Genomic DNA, 16,858 nt, shown 5'->3' with positions numbered 1-16,858 from the left:
ATGTAGGAAATTCAAATGAAGTGCTTCATGGAGACTCATGTTTGTATGGCCCAGTTTTACATGAAGAAATATGTAGTAGTCCTGTGTCGCTCAAAAGGAGATTGTGAAATCCATCCCAAATAGCATATTCCGTACGAATATTCATTCTTGTAACAGATAATCTAGATTTCGACTTATTTTCTCTTACATAACATTGTTTAATCAGCCGAAATCAGCATTTTACTGGCCGAACAATCATCAATCAATTTGTCTTTATTTTGCTATACTCTGTTCAGATAGAGGTTCTTAATATATTCATGTGCAGCTCGTCTCTAAGGTCAAAAGATGTTATTAAAATTATATTATTTTAAATTTTGGCTAGCTTAACATGAAGAAAAATAGTTTTTTTTTGAAATAATACAGGAGCACTACAATGCATTTAAGAAGGAAACAAGCGGGAAGTTACAATGTTGTGATTACATAAAACCAAGAGAACTCACATATACAAGCCAACAAGAGAAACTAAACATTTAATCAAGGGTTAATTGGATCTGTACCATTACAATTTTTCGAATTCACTGATCTGCCATTACAATTCACCTATTTAGAGATATGCCATTACAATTTGTTATTTGCTTGAGATGTGCCATTTTGTACGTATTTGATGTTTTTGGGTCCACTCGCAGGTCTCTGTATTTCCGTATGGTCCAAACTGCCCCTGCTGCCTCTATTCTCTCTCCACCCACTGACATTAAGGCCCCACATGTCATCCCCTACCTCCGTCCCTTCTTCTTTCCTCTGCTTCTTCTTCATCTCGCCGCCGCTGCTGCCGGCCATGACCGGACGCCTCCGAACCCGCCCCAGAACCTTCCAGATTCCCAGCCCCTCCAAGCCTCCCGAGCTCCTCCTCCCGCGCCCTCCCCTCCCAGCTCCGTAGGCCATCGCCGAGGCCATGCTCGAGCTCAAGGGATGCTGCCGCAGGGGTGGGGCAACACAGACCTCAAGACGGCGTCCGCTGCAAGGTTAGGGATAAATTAGCCGGCAATACAAATTGAAGGGAACAATCGTCGTCCCTAGAGTTCAAATCGAAATCTTGTTGTCCAAATCAAAGCACAAATCAACGCACAAACACATTAGAATGTAGTACTCGAGCTATTGATGGCTTGGATAAGTTGCAGGCTCGCTGATGCAAAGGGAAAAATGAAATTAAGAGAACTACCGCTTCGCATTGCTGCTTCCCACTGTTGCGTCACTCGCCGTAGTGCCGCACGCCGCTGCTCTCGCCGTAGCTGTTGCGTCACTCGCCGAGCTGCTCGAGAGCATGCCGGCGGCGCAGCTCGGCATCATGGACGCAAGCAGGTTGTTCTACACCGCTAATCACAGCGAGGCAGCAGCTAGCAGCTCCACGGCGCAGCAGCAGAGCTCGCACAAACAGAGGTGTCCCACGACAGGCACACGACGGCGGCGGGCAAGCCGGCGCGGCGACGGGGCGTTCCTGGCGGCGCGGAAAGGGAAAGGGTCGGGGATGGTCAAGGGCTCACCGAGGATTCGGTTTTTAAGGTTGAAGGGCGAGGAAGAGGGCCAGAGGTGGGGGTTCGACGGGGAGTAGAAGCTTCGGGTGGCTCCAATGGCGGGCGGCGGCGGAATCGATTCCCATCGATTCAGTCGAGAGGAGCTCGGCCAATGTTTGGGGAAGGTGGAGGATGTGGTTGGGGGAGGCTTGTGCGCGAGGAATCGGAGAGGGAGGAGATGGGGACGGTGAACTTGCCGTCGCCATTGGGACGGCGGGTCTGTCCGGGGACGCGTCTCCGGCGCCGCGGGCGGGTGGCGACGAGGTGTGGCCGCTCTTGGAGTAGCGGAGCAGGCGGAGCGTGCCCCGGCGACGGCAGCGGCGGCCGCTGCTGCAGTGCCTGCGACGCGGGGGCTAGGGGACTCGCCGGGGGAGGAGAGGCGCACCATGGGCGCTTGAGAGAAGAGAGACCAGTTGGAGAGGAAAGGAAAGAGAAAGAAGATGATGTGGGACCCACATGTCAGCCAGTGGAGAGAAAGAGGTAGCAGGGGCAGTTTGGACCATACGGAAATATGGAGACCTGCGAGTGGACCCATGAGCATCAAATACGTATAAAATGGCACATCTCAAGTAAAGAATGAATTGTAATGGCATATCTCCAAATAGGTGAATTGTAATGGCAGATCAGTGAACTCGAGAAATTGTAATGGCACAAATCCAATTAACCCTTTAATCAAAGGGTACAACATCTAGCTCAGGGCGGCCACAGGCTGTAACTCTGAAGCAACTCGGCCTTAACCAAGGAGAAACTAAACATTTGAGAAAAATAGTTATTTCTCCTTGAATTCTTAATTGATGTTCTCTCTCACCCTCGAGTTAAACAAGGACGATGGAAGCTAGATGGGTCATTATATCGGAAGTTTGACTTAGGATAGAATTAAAATAACTTATAATTTGGAACGGATGGAGTACCAATTTAGACTTTTGGATGGAACATGCCTTCGTCCCACAAAGACTATTCATTTAGAAAAATTCAAACACATTACTGGTAGCGAGAAATGACCTTGTTATCCCTAATTAATTATAACATATTGAAAACCGCTCTGTTTATTTGTTCCAAAGATTGTTAATAAATGCAAATGCATTGAAAATAGAAAAATAGCATGTATTTAAGTATTTAATTGACTTCATACATGTCTCTATCCGTATAATAATTTTTTAGTACTTGACATTACTTTAATTATACGAATCACATTACAATATACTCCCTTTAATTAGATAAACCCTGAGCACTATATTCGTTCTTCACAGTGTCAACACTCTATTCGCCGCGCCAAGGCTTACGGGTCAGCCTGGTAACGGTTTGGTTTAAAACTGGTTTTGATGGTTTGGTTTCTTATTTGGTATGCTTTAGTTTGGTGGTAGACGGTTTGAGTTGTGTGACGGTGTGGTTCAGTTGGATTTAGCAATCAAAATGGTTTAGATAATTAGATTGGTGTGGTTTGGTTTGAACGCGGTTTGACTGTTTTCGTTCGCGTCAGTTTCTACCAATGTTGCCGCTAGTGCCGCTGGCCAGACACATTCACGTCGTCTCTGTTGCCAACGCACCACTGTGCTTAGTGCCGCCGCCGCATGCTTCCGATGAATCCGTTGTGGTGCCACGAGCGAGGTCGCCGCTCGCCGGCCGCCGCACTTGGTGCCGCCGCCGCGCACTTCCGGCGAATCCGTCGCCACGCCGCAGGCGAGATCATTAATTGCTGTGAACCCTTCGTCGCGCGTGGCTCTCCAGCCGCCGCCGCTTTTCTCTCTTCCTGCTTCCTTGAAAGTTTAAAGCCGTGGTTATAAAAAAATGATTGGTTTGGTTTGGTCTCAAGAGTATCTCCAGATCGGGTTGGTTTGGTTTTGTGGCTTGGACTAGTGGATTGGTTTTAGATTGAACTGATATCAATAAGTGAGATGGTGTGCGGTGGTTTCGGCTTGGTTCTTACACCATTAGCAGCTTGACTTTGCTTCTTGCTTCCTTCCCCGGTTACTCTCACTCTCCGAAATTTCTAGGGGGTCTGATCGTGTTCACGCGGCTGCGGGTTAGGATTTAGTCAGTCAACGATGGCCACAATTTCACCCTGAGTTACTTGTCAATGTCTTAGCCTTGGCAGAGTCGTTCCTCGCTAGTACTCGGTACCAAGCAACAACGAACGAAAAGGTCTACCAGCCGCGTTCTGCAACCAAACAATTGGAGGCAAAACCGCTGAAACGGTTTTTGATAGTTGAGGGAGGATAGATATCCAATTTTATAGTTGAGGGACGAAAATCATATTTTTACTATAATTGAGAGAGGAAAAGTAGTTTTTTTTTCTTTTTCTTTTTAGGAAAAACTCCCTTTTTCCTCCCTCAACTTTGAGCCGAATCTGATTTTTCTCCCTGGACCACAAAACCGTCCGTTCAACCTCTTCAGACTCACAAAACCGTTCACATAACCTCCCTGGGCGGTTTGAGGGTGAGGTGGCAGCGGTTTTTCTATTTTTCTATTTTTTATTTTGTTTAAATTTTTGAAAAATCACAGTAAATCACAAAAAAAATCATAAAAGGTAAAATCCAATTTTGTTGAACTCCACGTAAGTAGATCTATGCATTGAATATATTATATGATATACTTTAGTACAACTTTTTTCCTGTAGTTTTAGATATATGCTTTTCTGTAATTAATTTATAGTTATAGTCTCCATCATCAAATTATGATGAAAATTTTATGGTGGTATAATCATTATATGATTGAGATATAGTAAAAGTTTTATAATTATCGAATCATGTATGACTGAGTTATTGATTTATCTAGGTTTAACTATAGATTGGTCTAGATTTATCTAGGTTTATATAGATAAATCTATAGCTCAGTCAAATATGATCTAATAATTATAAATTTTTTACTATAGCTCAATCATATAATGATTAGCCCACCATAAAATTTTCATCGTAATTTGATGATGGAGACTATAACTATAAATTAATTACAGAAAAGCATATATCTAAAACTACAGAAAAAATATACTAAATTATATCATATAATATGTTCAATGCGTAGATCTAGTTACATGGAGTTCAACAAAATTGATTTTACCTTTTATGATTTTATTGTGATTTTTCAAAGATTTAGTTAAAATAAAAAAGAAAAGAAAAAATAGAAAAACCGCTGTCACCTCAACCTCAAACCGCTCAGGGAGGTTATGTGAATGGTTTTGTGAGTCTGAGGAGGCTGAATGAACGGTTTTGTGATCTAGGGAGGAAAATCAGATTCGGCTCAAAGTTAAGGGTGACAAAAATGACTTTTTCCTTCTTTTACTACGGTAACTTGGGCGGATGCCATGGGTAGTCTAAGTCTAGGTTAGGCCCAGGATTACCCTGGATTGGGCCTAAACAAATTTCGGTAGTATGGCGCGAAGTGAACTCAAGAAATTAAGAAAAGCAGCCCACCTACGGCCCATCAAGCTGACATCAGCCTCCAGCACAGTCAGCCGTAAGCTCCAGGCGTTTCGTCCCTCTCGACGCCCCCGGCCGCCGCGACTCGTCCGTAGCGGCGCCGCTCCGGCGCTCCGTTCCTACTTCCGCCGGCGCCCGTCCTCCCATCTCTGCCGCCTCCACTCCTTTCTGTGTGCAGGCCACGAGGCTCCCTGACCTCCTTCCGTCCGTCGCATTGCCAAGCTGGCAAGCCGCGGCTAGGGTTTGGGCCCAAAATCACCGCCGCCGCTCTATTCACCGTCTCCGACCGCTACACCTCGGCTTGATCGCCTCCGGCGACCCCATCTGCAACTCCAACCTCAGCTCATTCGGTGGTCAGCTCACTCCAGTGTTGCTGCAGAGAGAAGGGAAGCGTGGAATCATCGGAGGGAAAGAGAGAGAGGATGGAAGCAGCATGGGCTTGCGCGGTGGATCGAGCTGCCGGCATGGCTGACTCCACCAAGCGCTTCTTCCTCTCCTTACGCCGCCCACCGCAGCAGCAGCAGCAGCAGCGACCGCCGCCACATCCAAGCCATAACCCCGTAAGTGAACTCACACCCTTCTCTTCTCTTCTCGCTATCCAAATCGACGGCGTAGAGGTAGGACTTCACGAATGCAATTAGGCACAACGCACAAGCCTAACTTTCCATTTTAAAATATTGTACAGTTTTGTGGAAGCTGAGGCATTTTTGTGATTAGTTCCATTTTTAAGTTTTTGGGGTTTCTTTTGCCAGAGAAATTAGGACCGCAATTCTAGTCATGGTCCATTTCGGCTGTAGTGTTCTAGCGAGTTACTTTGCTATCTGAAGGGCGGTTAAGGGTACATGTGTTATGTTTGGAATGGCTGCCCTGAGTGTTAATTTACACAATATAGACATAGTTTCAAGGTCTAAATTTTGATTGTACACCCTTTAACAATGAGGCCGCACAGCTTCCCTAGGTGACCTGTGATATGGATTGTTTTTGTTACCAATTCATGTTTTCTTCAGTCGGAATTTGTCTCAAAGTGCCTCCTCATGGTCAATTTGTGCCAGTAGCTCCACAAGGACACACAATAGAAGCGTGTGCTGTCGCTGTCATAAAAGAGGATTAACAAGTGTGGCACTCTAATCCCTCAGATATGTTTGGAACATGAAATGCCTGCTACAGTATTGCTTCAGTAAGAGGAAGGCAAGAAGCAGCAGTACTTTCTTCTATGCACTCTTATACCTGTTGTAACTCTGACATTCATTTGCCAGCTTTCGGGTAAGGGGTGAACTTGATGTTCATTGAAATTATGGGTTTCTGCTTTTGTTTTTGATTGACATGTCCTTTGGGACCTTTGAATCTCTGATTCATATGCCTTCCATTATTTCTCTGCTTCAGGTTGATATCTTGAAGCGTTTGCAGCGACAAGCATTCTATGACATCATGCAGCTGAGGGAGAGACAAGAGAAAGTTGAAAGAGTGCTTTCGTTGTTCAAAGCTTCCAAAGTTGGTCCATTTGCAGAAGAAAGCACTCAGGTCAAGGGAGTTATCAATGTCGCTGGATCGTTATCAAGAGATAGTTCAGAAGCAGAATCTGATATTAGTTCACAGTTTGTGTTTCAGACCACTGTTCGAAAGAAGGATTACCTCTTTGCAGAGCTCATCTCTGATCATAGATACATGTCTCAAGAAAATGATCATATTGGGAGCCCTCTTGTATTGTCAAAGGTGATGTACTTGTCAAATATCAATGACTCATTGTCTGTTGTTGCCGTACCAGTTGGAGCAAGGTGTGATGATTTTTCCACCGATCCAAATCTCCGAGAGGTAACTCCTTCAGAGTTTAGACAACCAGTGATGCCTCCGTTGCTATCCTTTTGCCTGCTAATGTATAAGGTAACAGTTTGCTTGACAGGAACATTGGCTGGCCAGCTTGCATTCTTCGTTGAGGCCACCTTTGCTGATTAAAAGTTACAAATATGCTGGTGGCCTGATACTGAGATCGAAGAACTTTTCTGTTTCTCTTGCTGAGTTGATTTCAGTAGCTGGGCAGACACTAAATGCTCCTGGTGAAGCTAGTAGAGTTTTCACAGAATTCGGGCAATTTTCATATCAGATGCCTGATGACATAAAATTGACTTTATCTGCTGCCTGGCACGGACCAAGTGTGATTCCTCGGAAGAGGAAACCTGCTGCTGGAGGTTGCATTGATGTTGAGCTTAAGTTCGATGAGGGCTCCAGAATCGGGGCTTGGATTGAGATCAACAGGAAGTCAAACCCACGGTCACTGAGATGGGCTCTCACACTATCAGATACCCCAGAGGATGAACTAGGATGGGGTTTGAGCTTGCGGAGAGGGACTGACGCCAAACCACAACGGTTTCAGGTAGAGGGTTATCTGAATTTGCATCTGAGCAGGAAGGCTGCTGTGCAACCTGGTATCGTGCTCAACATGGACGGGAGGAGATGCACACCTGCTCTTGTATTCCACTCAAGCTGGTCCTTGTAATTGTGGTGTAGGAAACTTTTGGTAGATCAGAGAATACAGAAGGAATTTTTTGTATCATGTGGAAGGAAAACAATTCATTTATAGGTGCATGAAGTGTTACTAAAATGGTTATGTCAAACTTCCATGACGTACTTTTAACACTTCATCTATATCAAACCAGTGAATTTATTAATCCACCGATGAAATGTAGGAGTAAGTTACAGGCAACGATGGTAAACAAACAAACGAAGTGGGTTAACAAATGACCAATTCATTTGCAGAAAACGATGATCAACCTTCAACCGTTTAAGGTTGTGTTTAGTTTGCGAAAAAGTTTGAATTTTGGTACTGTAGCATATTTCGTTGTTATTTGACAATTAATGTTGAATCATGGACTAATTAAGCTTAAAAGATTCATCTTGTACAGTTAGATTGTGTAATTAGTTGTTTTTATTCTGTGTAATTAGTTTTTTTATTCGATGTAATGGATACTGTAGGAATTTTTTTTGGAACTAAACGCCCTCCTAAAAGGTTGGTAAAATTCTCTCTGCACACACGTTGTGTATATGCTATATAAGGATACGGCAAGCGTCCCGAAAGAATCGTCAGTTTGTTACGAGTACTTCCTTACACCAATTCATCAGCAGTGCTAATCTTGTCGAGTTGTTTGCCTTCTCCGGCAGCGTCACGGTCGACATTGTCCATGGCTTGGTACTGCTGCTGGTCTTTGCAGAGCACGAGCATGAAGAAGCCAGTGAGGACGACGGACGCGGTCATGCACCAAACTAGCGCCGCCAGCACGGGCGGCATGACGGCGGCGACACGGTAGGCGAACGCGCAGCTGAGGGCGGTGGACAGCGCCCACACGGAGGCCTGCAGCAGCCGCCTCTCCCCCGCGGGCGACGCCGGCGTCAGGCTCTCCGCGCGCCGGAGGCACGCGAGCAGCGCCGCCAGGAGCGCGCAGGACCCGGTGACGAACGCCAGGTCCCGCGGCTCGTGGCGCGAGCGCCACGCCGTGACGGCGAAGCTGTAGCCCACGAGGAGGAGCGCGGCGGCGCGGAGGCACGCGGCGCAGGCGCGCTGGAGCCGCGCGGCCGCCTGATCGTCTGCTTCCTGCTCCGGCGGCTGCGCGCGGGGATCAGCGGCGGCGGTGGCGGCGGCGGCGGGAGGGGCAGCGGCGATGCTGGCTTTGTCCATGAGAAAGAAGAGGTGACGGTGGGAGACCTCGATTGAGTGGGAGCTGCTTGCGCTCGTCTCTGAGGAGCTTTTGTTGCCTGCTTGCGCTCGTCTCAGCTGATGCTTCGATCTTCGCTGCCTGCACAGGTCCCATGGACATGCATCCTCCCCTTTTAATTCATGGCGCCAAGGATTTGTCCACGCGGAATCACGCAACGGCACAGAAATTGCACGCTTTGCTTTCGGCACTCAACTACGCGGCAAGAGCAAGACCTCTGAAAGTCTGAGCCTGTTAACATCCTATGCTGTCTTGTTATTATCAGTCATCCATGGCTCCTTCTTATGTTTGGCCGTGTGGTGTGGAAGTGACTCACATGACTGGTTAATTAGGCGCTCCATCGTCTTCAACACTGCGGCGTTGTCCTATGATCAAATCGCAGGCAGGGGTGATCAGGCTGGGGATCGAATCAGGATCGAACACGGTCAGTCGTATGATCAAGTGGTACTGAAGCACGTACAAGCGTTGACTTCATGGAGACTTGGCGCGTCTATCGAAATTTCTGAATCCACGCGTAGGCGCGTGGCTAGGTGGACTAGGTAAGAAACCGCGTGCGATTGCCAGTAATCTGCTGCTTGGTTCGTGTTAGCTTTGCTACAGACGTGAATCGCCGGTCGTGTTCTGAGTTACTAGTAGTACGTGATTTGTTTTAACGACTTAGGTTAGCATGCACTTGTTGAACCAGCTCCGGCAAGAAAGGCTAAATAAATAACATGAAGCGCTAGTATAGTGTACTACGAGTGCTTCAAGTTACGCCTAGTGTTCCAAGTACGAACATGCATGGTATAGAACTCACAGGTTGTGTCGTTTTTTTTTTGAAAGGAAAGGTTGTATCGTGTTTAGCTCCATAGTCAAGGTGTTCGTCTTTTTTTTAATTCCCTCTAGATCGTTAAACTAGCTGATCGCCTAAACAGCGTTATTAACCTCGCTCGTCTGTGGCAAACACAAGGTAGGTTAAGATAAACTATCTAGGGACCGGCCTCCCTAAGCAAAAGATCAACTAAACTGGTTATTTTGACTCTCGACCAAGGCAGTCCACGTTGAACCACAGTTCTAGCTTGGCCTTGAAATTAAACGTTTTCATCTAGAACAACTTTTAGTGCTTGTTTGAATACATCCATTTTCCGCGTAGACCGAAGGGGATCGGGACGATTGGAGATGAAAAAATAGTTGGATTGGAGGGAACTTGGGATGATCGAAAAAGAAGTTAGTTTATTTCTCTCTCGATCTCCTTTAATCTGCATGAGGAATGGTTCATCTAAAATGACCATAATATTCAAATTCAGGCCTCTGAAATTGGTTTATCTCCATCAGCTACCCTGGTGGCCTGGTCTTAGCAGCTTCAGATCTCTTTTTTGTTTGCGAGACCAAGGTTCAGATCTGATCGTTCAAGTGGCCACATGACATCCCGCCCGGTGACTTGACGAAACCATAATCCCCCACCCGACAGGCAGAGCACGGGCCGACCGGGCGGCGCACACCTCCAGGCTCCACCTCGGCACCTCCTCCGCCTTCACCACTTGCCCAGCTCGTTCCCCACGCCCCGCGTCCCTCTCCACCCACCCGAGCCGACCGAAGCTCGAAGCAAGCGGAGGAAATTCCATGGCCTCCTTCCTCGCATGAGCCTCGACCCGACCGCCGTAAGTTTCTTCGACCCATCTTCGATCGCGCAGTTGGGCGGTATCAAGGTTCCCCTTGCTTTGCTTTGGCGGGCCGCGGAATCGATGCGAGTCCTTTATTCTCTTGGGCGCGGCGGGAGCATTGCTAGACTCACGGCTGGGAATGCAGCTACTGCTGAATTATCCGGGGACTGCGCGGTTGCAGAGGCTGGGGTACTGTGGGCCGATGGGTTCTTTGTCCCCCGTTGGGGCGGGGCGTTGACTTGCGAGCGCAACATGCTCGACGGTATGGCTGACCGGAGCTGCGATAGAGCCTTTGGGCAGCGAATCTGTGGCTGGCTGGCTGGCTGTTGCTACTCCTGTTTTCGCTCTTCGTTTTCGGGCTAAACAGGGTGGAAAGAGATTGCTCTGGTTTTCTGGTAATTGTCAGTATATCCCGCAAGCCGAACTTCCTTAGATCTACTTCAGTTAGAGTAGCACCAGAGCCTTGAGTTCAGGTTGATGATCAATCTAATATTCCCAGTAAAGCATAAGTTTGTAACAGATATAGCTGCATCTCGTGTTGTAGCTTCTCTGTTCTCCTTTTGTGACTAACCTCTTGCATAGGCTAATGCATCTGGATACTAGTTTAACGTACTAACTTTTCATATGATGATGGTAAATCCGTTATATATTATTATTCATCATAGAAAATATGGCACTTTTAAATCTAAATAAAGGATAGGGCATTTAATCTAAATGCCTCAATTCCGTTACAGTTACAGTTACAGCCAATGATCGCCAAGCCTACAGCAAGCACCAACCTATCAATAAATAGTTAAACCAAAAAGATCACATGGCTTCCATTCAGAAGTATACATAAAAGATATCCACACTTTTTTGTGCTTATATGTTCAAGCCAAAGCTAAACAGCTGACAACAGGCTAAAAGGAACTTCAAGATTTCTGTGCTGCTTGATTTTGAATTGAGAAAAAACAGTACGGCATCATAGTTTCTGTACACTGAGTTGCCTAAAATATTAATTGTTGAAATGCATTTTCTTCTACAAAATTTTGCTTTTGACAAGTTAGGTACCATCAGATTTTTCATGCTAATTTCTCATGTCTGATCTGTGCAGCTGCTACTTGACATGACTAGCTCTTAGCACAAGTTTTCGTTAAGCCATTACAACAGCAGTGAGATATCTGCAAATGCTGAAAGGCTTCAAAGTCATCGGATGTTCCTCTGACAGGCAGCTATAATACTGTTGCTGCCTGGGTGTTGTGCCTTGTTTTTATGAGGGGAGGTAACTTCTTTTATACCTTACATACCCTCAGGTTCTGGGTACAATACCTATTAACATGTTGGTTAGACATTAGAAGTCTCACTGTCATTTCAAAATAAGTGTGGTCAGACTGTATAACGAAGAGTATTTCAAAGATATCTTGGAACCATCTTGCATTAACTTCATTCACTCTTCTGAATTTCACAGGAAGGTCAGATGAATTTTGTCGTTGCCAGGCGTGCCTTGGGAAGTACACACTAATTGGAGATGAAGAAAATCCACGATTGTCAATCTTTGATAGACGACTCCCCTGCTTTGGCTGTGGAATAGGCTGGTCTTGGTGAGTCAGTGTATACCTCCAATTTCTCTTTTCCAGGGTTGCATGCTGTATTGAACATATTACTATTGCAGTTTTCTTTTAGGTTTCTTGTGCCCTATTATTTGGTACGTTGCAGCTCTTCTTTATTGCTGCAAGTACTACAATAGGGACCCTCGGGAGCGGCCTGGACTCGCTGCTTCTGCTGTCCTGGTTAGTTTCAGAACAACCACATATTTTCTGCGTAACCTTCTTTAAGCTATATAAGGGAACTTCAAATTTAGGCATGTAGAAGGACATATTTTTGTTTCTTACACATCCTCTGGTTTTGTGTGTGCAGGCAGTCATCTTTACAGCTGCAGCTATTATAGCCCTCTCTGTTCTGCTGATATGTTGTGTAAACAAACGGTTCTTGAATAGCTGTGCGAGTTGACCTGAATGATAGGTACAAGATATCAATTGCAAAGCTTTGGCGGACGAACTACTGACAGAAATATTCTTTACATTCTTTGGTCCATTTATTGTTGGACTGCATAAGGGAAATCAAGGATTGTCTTTAGCATGATACATTGTCTCATGTATTACCTGTAAGTGTACATGAGTACATATTATTGAACTTGTGGGCATACCTGAAGATATGTTCAGAAATTCCTTCTGTTCATGAAACTTGTGAACTTGTTTGTACTGATAACTTTTGCCTGATCGGAACTCAGACCGTGTATCCAATCAGGGTGAAATTACATAGGCAGAAGCAGACCAATTTGGAATGTGTGCTTCATTTCTTTATTCTCTCGATCACTTCACTTCTCTTTTTTTCCCCTTTCCTTTTCTTGTTTGGAGGTTTAATAGATGCAACGTGGCAGCACAATGCATCATGCTGCCTTCCTTCTCTTGATCCTAACCCTCATCCCGTTCTTGCTGTGGAGCACCACTGAGTTCTGCGGCTCGACCGCGTGACCGTCGACAAGCTCCACCTGAAAGTTGTATAAGATTGCCGCAGCGGCGATCTTGATGTTGCTGAGTCCCAGGTTCTTGCCGAGGTAGTTCCTGGGGCCGCAGTTGAAGACGGCGAACTTGTGGCTCGGCTCGTGCCGGACTCGGCCAGTATCGGACAGCCACCGCTCCGGCCGGAACTCATGGCAGTCGGTGCCCCATATCTCCTCTATCCTGCCCATGGCATAGATGCAGAAGATGACCCTGGTGCCCTTGGGCACCTTCGTGCCGTCCGGCAGCACGTCGTCGCCAACCGCCTCTTTCTCCTCGAACGGCGCCGGCGGGAACAGCCGCAGCGTCTCGAGGACCGCGGCGTGGAGGTAGGAAGCGGCCTGGAGCGCGTCAGAGTCGAACACGGCGTGCTCGCCGCCGCCGGTGGCGTTGAGGGTGGCGCTGGGGCGGAGGGACTTGATCTCTTGGAGGATCTTGGCCTCGACGTGCGGGTGTGTGCAGAGGATGTAGAAGAACCAGGTGAGCGCGGCGACGATGAGGTCCTTGGCCGCGAACATGTAGCCGACGGCAGAGTCGCGGAGGAACTGGTCCCGCTGCCGTTCGGTCACGCCGGGGTCCCTCGGCCACGCCATGTACAGGGACAGGAGGTCGCTGCCGCCTCCTCGCCTTCCGGAGGCGGCGTCGAGGGACTCGGACTTGCGGTTGGCGATCTCGCGGTAGACGAACTCGTCGAGGACCGCCTTTGCCTCGGCGAGCCTCCTCTCGGTGCCGACGTTGAGCCACCTCATCATCCTCCACCACCAGGCCGGCACGATGTACCGGAACAGCGCAGCCTCGCTGGCCACCCGGGTCGCCTGGCCGACCAGCGGGACCGGCGGCGACGGACAGCGTGTCCAGGTCGGCGGCGAAGGCGGAGGCGTAGGACACGTCGAGCGAGTACCGCATGAACACGTCCTCGATCTCGAGCCCGTCCGGCGACGCGGCGGCGGCGGCGTGGTCGAGGAACGGCACCAGCAGCCGCGCCGTCTGCCGCGCCATGGTGGACAGCACGAAAGAGCGGAACGAGGGGTTGCCGAAGACGGTGGCGGCCACGTGCCGCTGGCGCACCCACGACGCGGCGTCCGCGACCAGCAGCCCGTCGCCGACGACGTCGAACATCTCCGCGAAGTCCCGGCCCTTGTCGTAGCCGCCGTGGTTGGACGCCAGGCAGTGCTGCACCGCCGCCGGGTCGCACGTCACCAGGAAGTCGGCGCGCGCCAGCCACGGCCCGCGGAACACGAACGTGCCCCCGCACTCCCGGAGCGCGTCGGTGGTGGCGTCGAAGAGGCGCCCGAGGTTGCCGAGCACGAAGGGGAGCATGCCCACCATGGGCCAGCTCACCGGCGCGCGCTGCCGCCGCGCGCGCACCGCGAGGCGGAGGGCGGCGAGGGAGAGGAAGCACAGCGCGGCCAGGAGGAGCTCGGGGTAGGAGGGGAGGAAGCTCCGGAGGGCGCCCATGGCTGAGTGTGCATGCAAGGGCAAGGCTTAGCTACTACCAAGGCTCGATTCCATGCGCGTTGCAGCTTTGGGTTGGCATGGCATGGATAGGATGGATAGATAGGGGAGCATGTGGCAACAATGGCGTGATGCGCGCGCGATGGGGGTTCCCTGTGGGAGTGTGCTAATGCAAGGCCAGTACTCTGCTTCATGCGAGGCCTGTGATGGAAGCCGGGGACGCGAGGACTGGACGGTTTGCTACGACTATGCTTCTTGTTCTTCTCCGACCAGCAAGGAGAAGAACGAAGAGGCAGAGGCACACAAAGGTCAACGGCAAAAGGAGGCTGGCGCCCTGTTTAGTTGCCTTCGTAAAACGTTTTTGAAAGGACATCTTTCTACATTTAAAGTACTAAATATAGACTAATCACAAAAATAATTACAGAACTCGTCTGGAAATCGCGAGACGAATCTAATGAGCCTAATTAATTCGTCATTAGAGATGGTTAACTGTAGCAATTTAGTGTTTAATTACAACCTAATTAGGTTTATTAGATTCGTCTCGCGATTTACAAGCAGCAGTCACAAAATGCATTTTTTATTTCGTCTAGATTTAAGTTTCCATACAGGTGCCGAAATTTTTTTTAGAATTTTGATTTTTGGAACTAAACACGGCGTGGGTTTAAAAGAAAGAAAGAAGTTGAAAGTGGATTTTTTAGAATTTTGATTTTTGGAACTAAACACGGCGTGGGTTTAAAAGAAAGAAAGAAGTTGAAAGTGGATAAAAATTAAAATGCACCAGCAGGGAATCGAACCCGGGTTAAAATACTATTCTACCACTAGACCACTGGTGCTTTTTATAATTAATCTCGGTTCCAAAAGTTATTTAGTCGTGTTCAAAATCTGGATTTGTTTAGGTATATCCAGCGGATTATTCTTCTCATACCCAATACAAAATGGTGATGAATCTTAATCCAGAAAATTAGACCTTCGGTTGGATGCTGATCTCACATTGTGGTCAACTACTACAAGCGAGGACGGCACAGGTTTCGCTGGGTATCTGAACTCCCGGATGCAGAGGGACGGGAGTGGGACTTAAACAGATTTTTGCTCTGTTTAATCCTGCTGACGTAGAGGCCATTGCTAAAATCAAACTTCCAGCAAGAAGGACAACAGCTTGGCACTTCGAGAAGACATGTCTTTTTGCAGTGAGAAGTGTCTATAACCTTGCTTTGAAGCTGAGAAACTATGAGTCCACCCCTTCTAGCAGCTGTCCTGATGGTGAAAGGAAGTTGTGGTCAAACATTTGGAGACCAAACGTCCACCAAAAGTCAGATTTTTTGCCTGGAAATTGAGCAAGAATATCCTCCCTACAAAGCAAAACAAATATAAGAGGAGATTGGAGGTAGAGGACACCTGTGACCTGTGTGGGCTGGCGTCAGAAACTAGCTTCCATGCAGTGGTGTCCTGCCCAAGAGCTAATGATATTAGACAAGCAATGCGAAATTACTGGCTATTGCCGGATGAGGAACAGTTCGTGTTTTCAGGCCCGGACTGGCTTCTCTTGCTGCTGGACTGGTGTGATCCTGAACCGAAAGAGAATACGCTGCTGATGCTATGGATAGACTGGTCGGTGCATAACAACATCACCCACAACTCCGGCCCATCAGGAGTTACAATATCTATACATGCTCTGCTCAGTCTCAAAGCGAGTCCGATGGAAATCCGGCAACAGGTAGTAGACAGTTCCAACAAAGGTCAAATGCAAAGCCCGTCACCAAGTGCATTGGAGGCTAGGAAAAAACTTGGAGAATCAGCAACATCGTTGAGAACGTCGGCCGGGTGGGTAAAGATCAATGTTGATGCATTGTTTATTGCTGAAACAGGGCGTGCAGGTGCAGGGATTATAGGACGGGACAGTGCAGGGATGATCAAGTTCACAGCCTGGAGGGCGCTATTCCACTGTGGCAGTGCGGTGGAAGCTGAAGCATTGGCCTGCGTGGAAGGTGTCCGTCTGGCATCTCAATGGTGTCAGGAACCAATTGTACTGGAATCGGACTGAGAGAGTGGTACAAGCCCTTTTGAACAAGCACACTGACAGATCAGAAATTGGCTTCATCATTACAGAATGCAAAGAGCTAGCCCAGCTCCTGGTGCCTGGTGGAATGGAAGGTAGTACAGGTGAAGAGAGAGTAATAAGGTGGCAAATGAATTAGTTGCATTAGCTACGCGCAATACCCATTCAGTAATTTGGTTGAGACAGGCACCTGTGTGTGTCACTGATCTCATCAATACTGATTGTAATCAAACTGGTGTCTAGTTAATAAAGCACTCTCTTTACCTGCAAAAAAAAAGGGGCTGCGCCTTCCACCAAAAACTTGAGTAATCTACTGAACGCATTAGTTTGGAACGGTTGTCTTCTTGCAGCATTCTTTAGTTGCAGACTATAAGGATGATCACGCAAAAGATTTGATCGATTACATGGAGAGGAAGGGGCTGTCAGCGTTGAACTTTCAGAGTCTAGCTTGGTGGAGCCTGCCATCTTTGATCTGCACCATTCAGTAATCA

At 47.8% G+C, this 16,858-nt stretch overlaps 3 protein-coding genes and 1 pseudogene across 7 annotated transcripts; 2 read left to right on the top strand and 2 right to left on the bottom strand.

Moving 5' to 3' along the window:
- The first annotated feature begins 4,981 nt into the window (after window positions 1-4,981).
- LOC120664304 lies at window positions 4,982-7,600 on the top strand. 5 transcript variants are annotated; one of them, XM_039943462.1, is made up of 4 exons: window positions 5,394-5,526; window positions 6,103-6,229; window positions 6,350-6,778; window positions 6,867-7,600. In XM_039943462.1, the coding sequence occupies exons 3-4, from the start codon at window positions 6,395-6,397 to the stop codon at window positions 7,458-7,460; spliced, it is 978 nt and encodes a 325-aa protein (XP_039799396.1). In that variant the 5' UTR covers window positions 5,394-5,526; window positions 6,103-6,229; window positions 6,350-6,394; the 3' UTR covers window positions 7,461-7,600. The 5 variants fall into 5 exon arrangements, with proteins under 5 accessions (XP_039799392.1, XP_039799393.1, XP_039799396.1 ...); XM_039943458.1 differs by lacking the exon at window positions 6,103-6,229 and having other exon boundaries at window positions 4,982-5,526; XM_039943459.1 differs by having other exon boundaries at window positions 5,388-5,526; window positions 6,019-6,778.
- A 90-nt stretch (window positions 7,601-7,690) lies between these two features.
- LOC120664306 lies at window positions 7,691-9,067 on the bottom strand. The gene has a single exon (XM_039943463.1). It carries the CDS (start codon window positions 8,634-8,636, stop codon window positions 8,067-8,069), a length of 570 nt encoding a protein of 189 aa, XP_039799397.1. The 5' UTR covers window positions 8,637-9,067; the 3' UTR covers window positions 7,691-8,066.
- Window positions 9,068-10,090: 1,023 nt separating this feature from the next.
- On the top strand, window positions 10,091-12,658 carry LOC120664303 (60S ribosomal protein L18a-like protein). The gene is made up of 5 exons (XM_039943457.1): window positions 10,091-10,313; window positions 11,410-11,577; window positions 11,764-11,896; window positions 11,968-12,085; window positions 12,213-12,658. The coding sequence occupies exons 2-5, from the start codon at window positions 11,568-11,570 to the stop codon at window positions 12,303-12,305; spliced, it is 354 nt and encodes a 117-aa protein (XP_039799391.1). The 5' UTR covers window positions 10,091-10,313; window positions 11,410-11,567; the 3' UTR covers window positions 12,306-12,658.
- Window positions 12,319-14,314, bottom strand: LOC120664302 (annotated as a pseudogene).
- Between the last annotated feature and the right edge of the window lie 2,544 nt (window positions 14,315-16,858).

This window comes from Panicum virgatum, chromosome 3N (genome assembly GCF_016808335.1).
Source record: "Panicum virgatum strain AP13 chromosome 3N, P.virgatum_v5, whole genome shotgun sequence".
NCBI lineage: Eukaryota > Viridiplantae > Streptophyta > Magnoliopsida > Poales > Poaceae > Panicum > Panicum virgatum.
The sequence above is the reverse complement of the archived record's forward strand: the minus strand, read 5'-3'. Positions and strand labels throughout refer to the sequence as shown.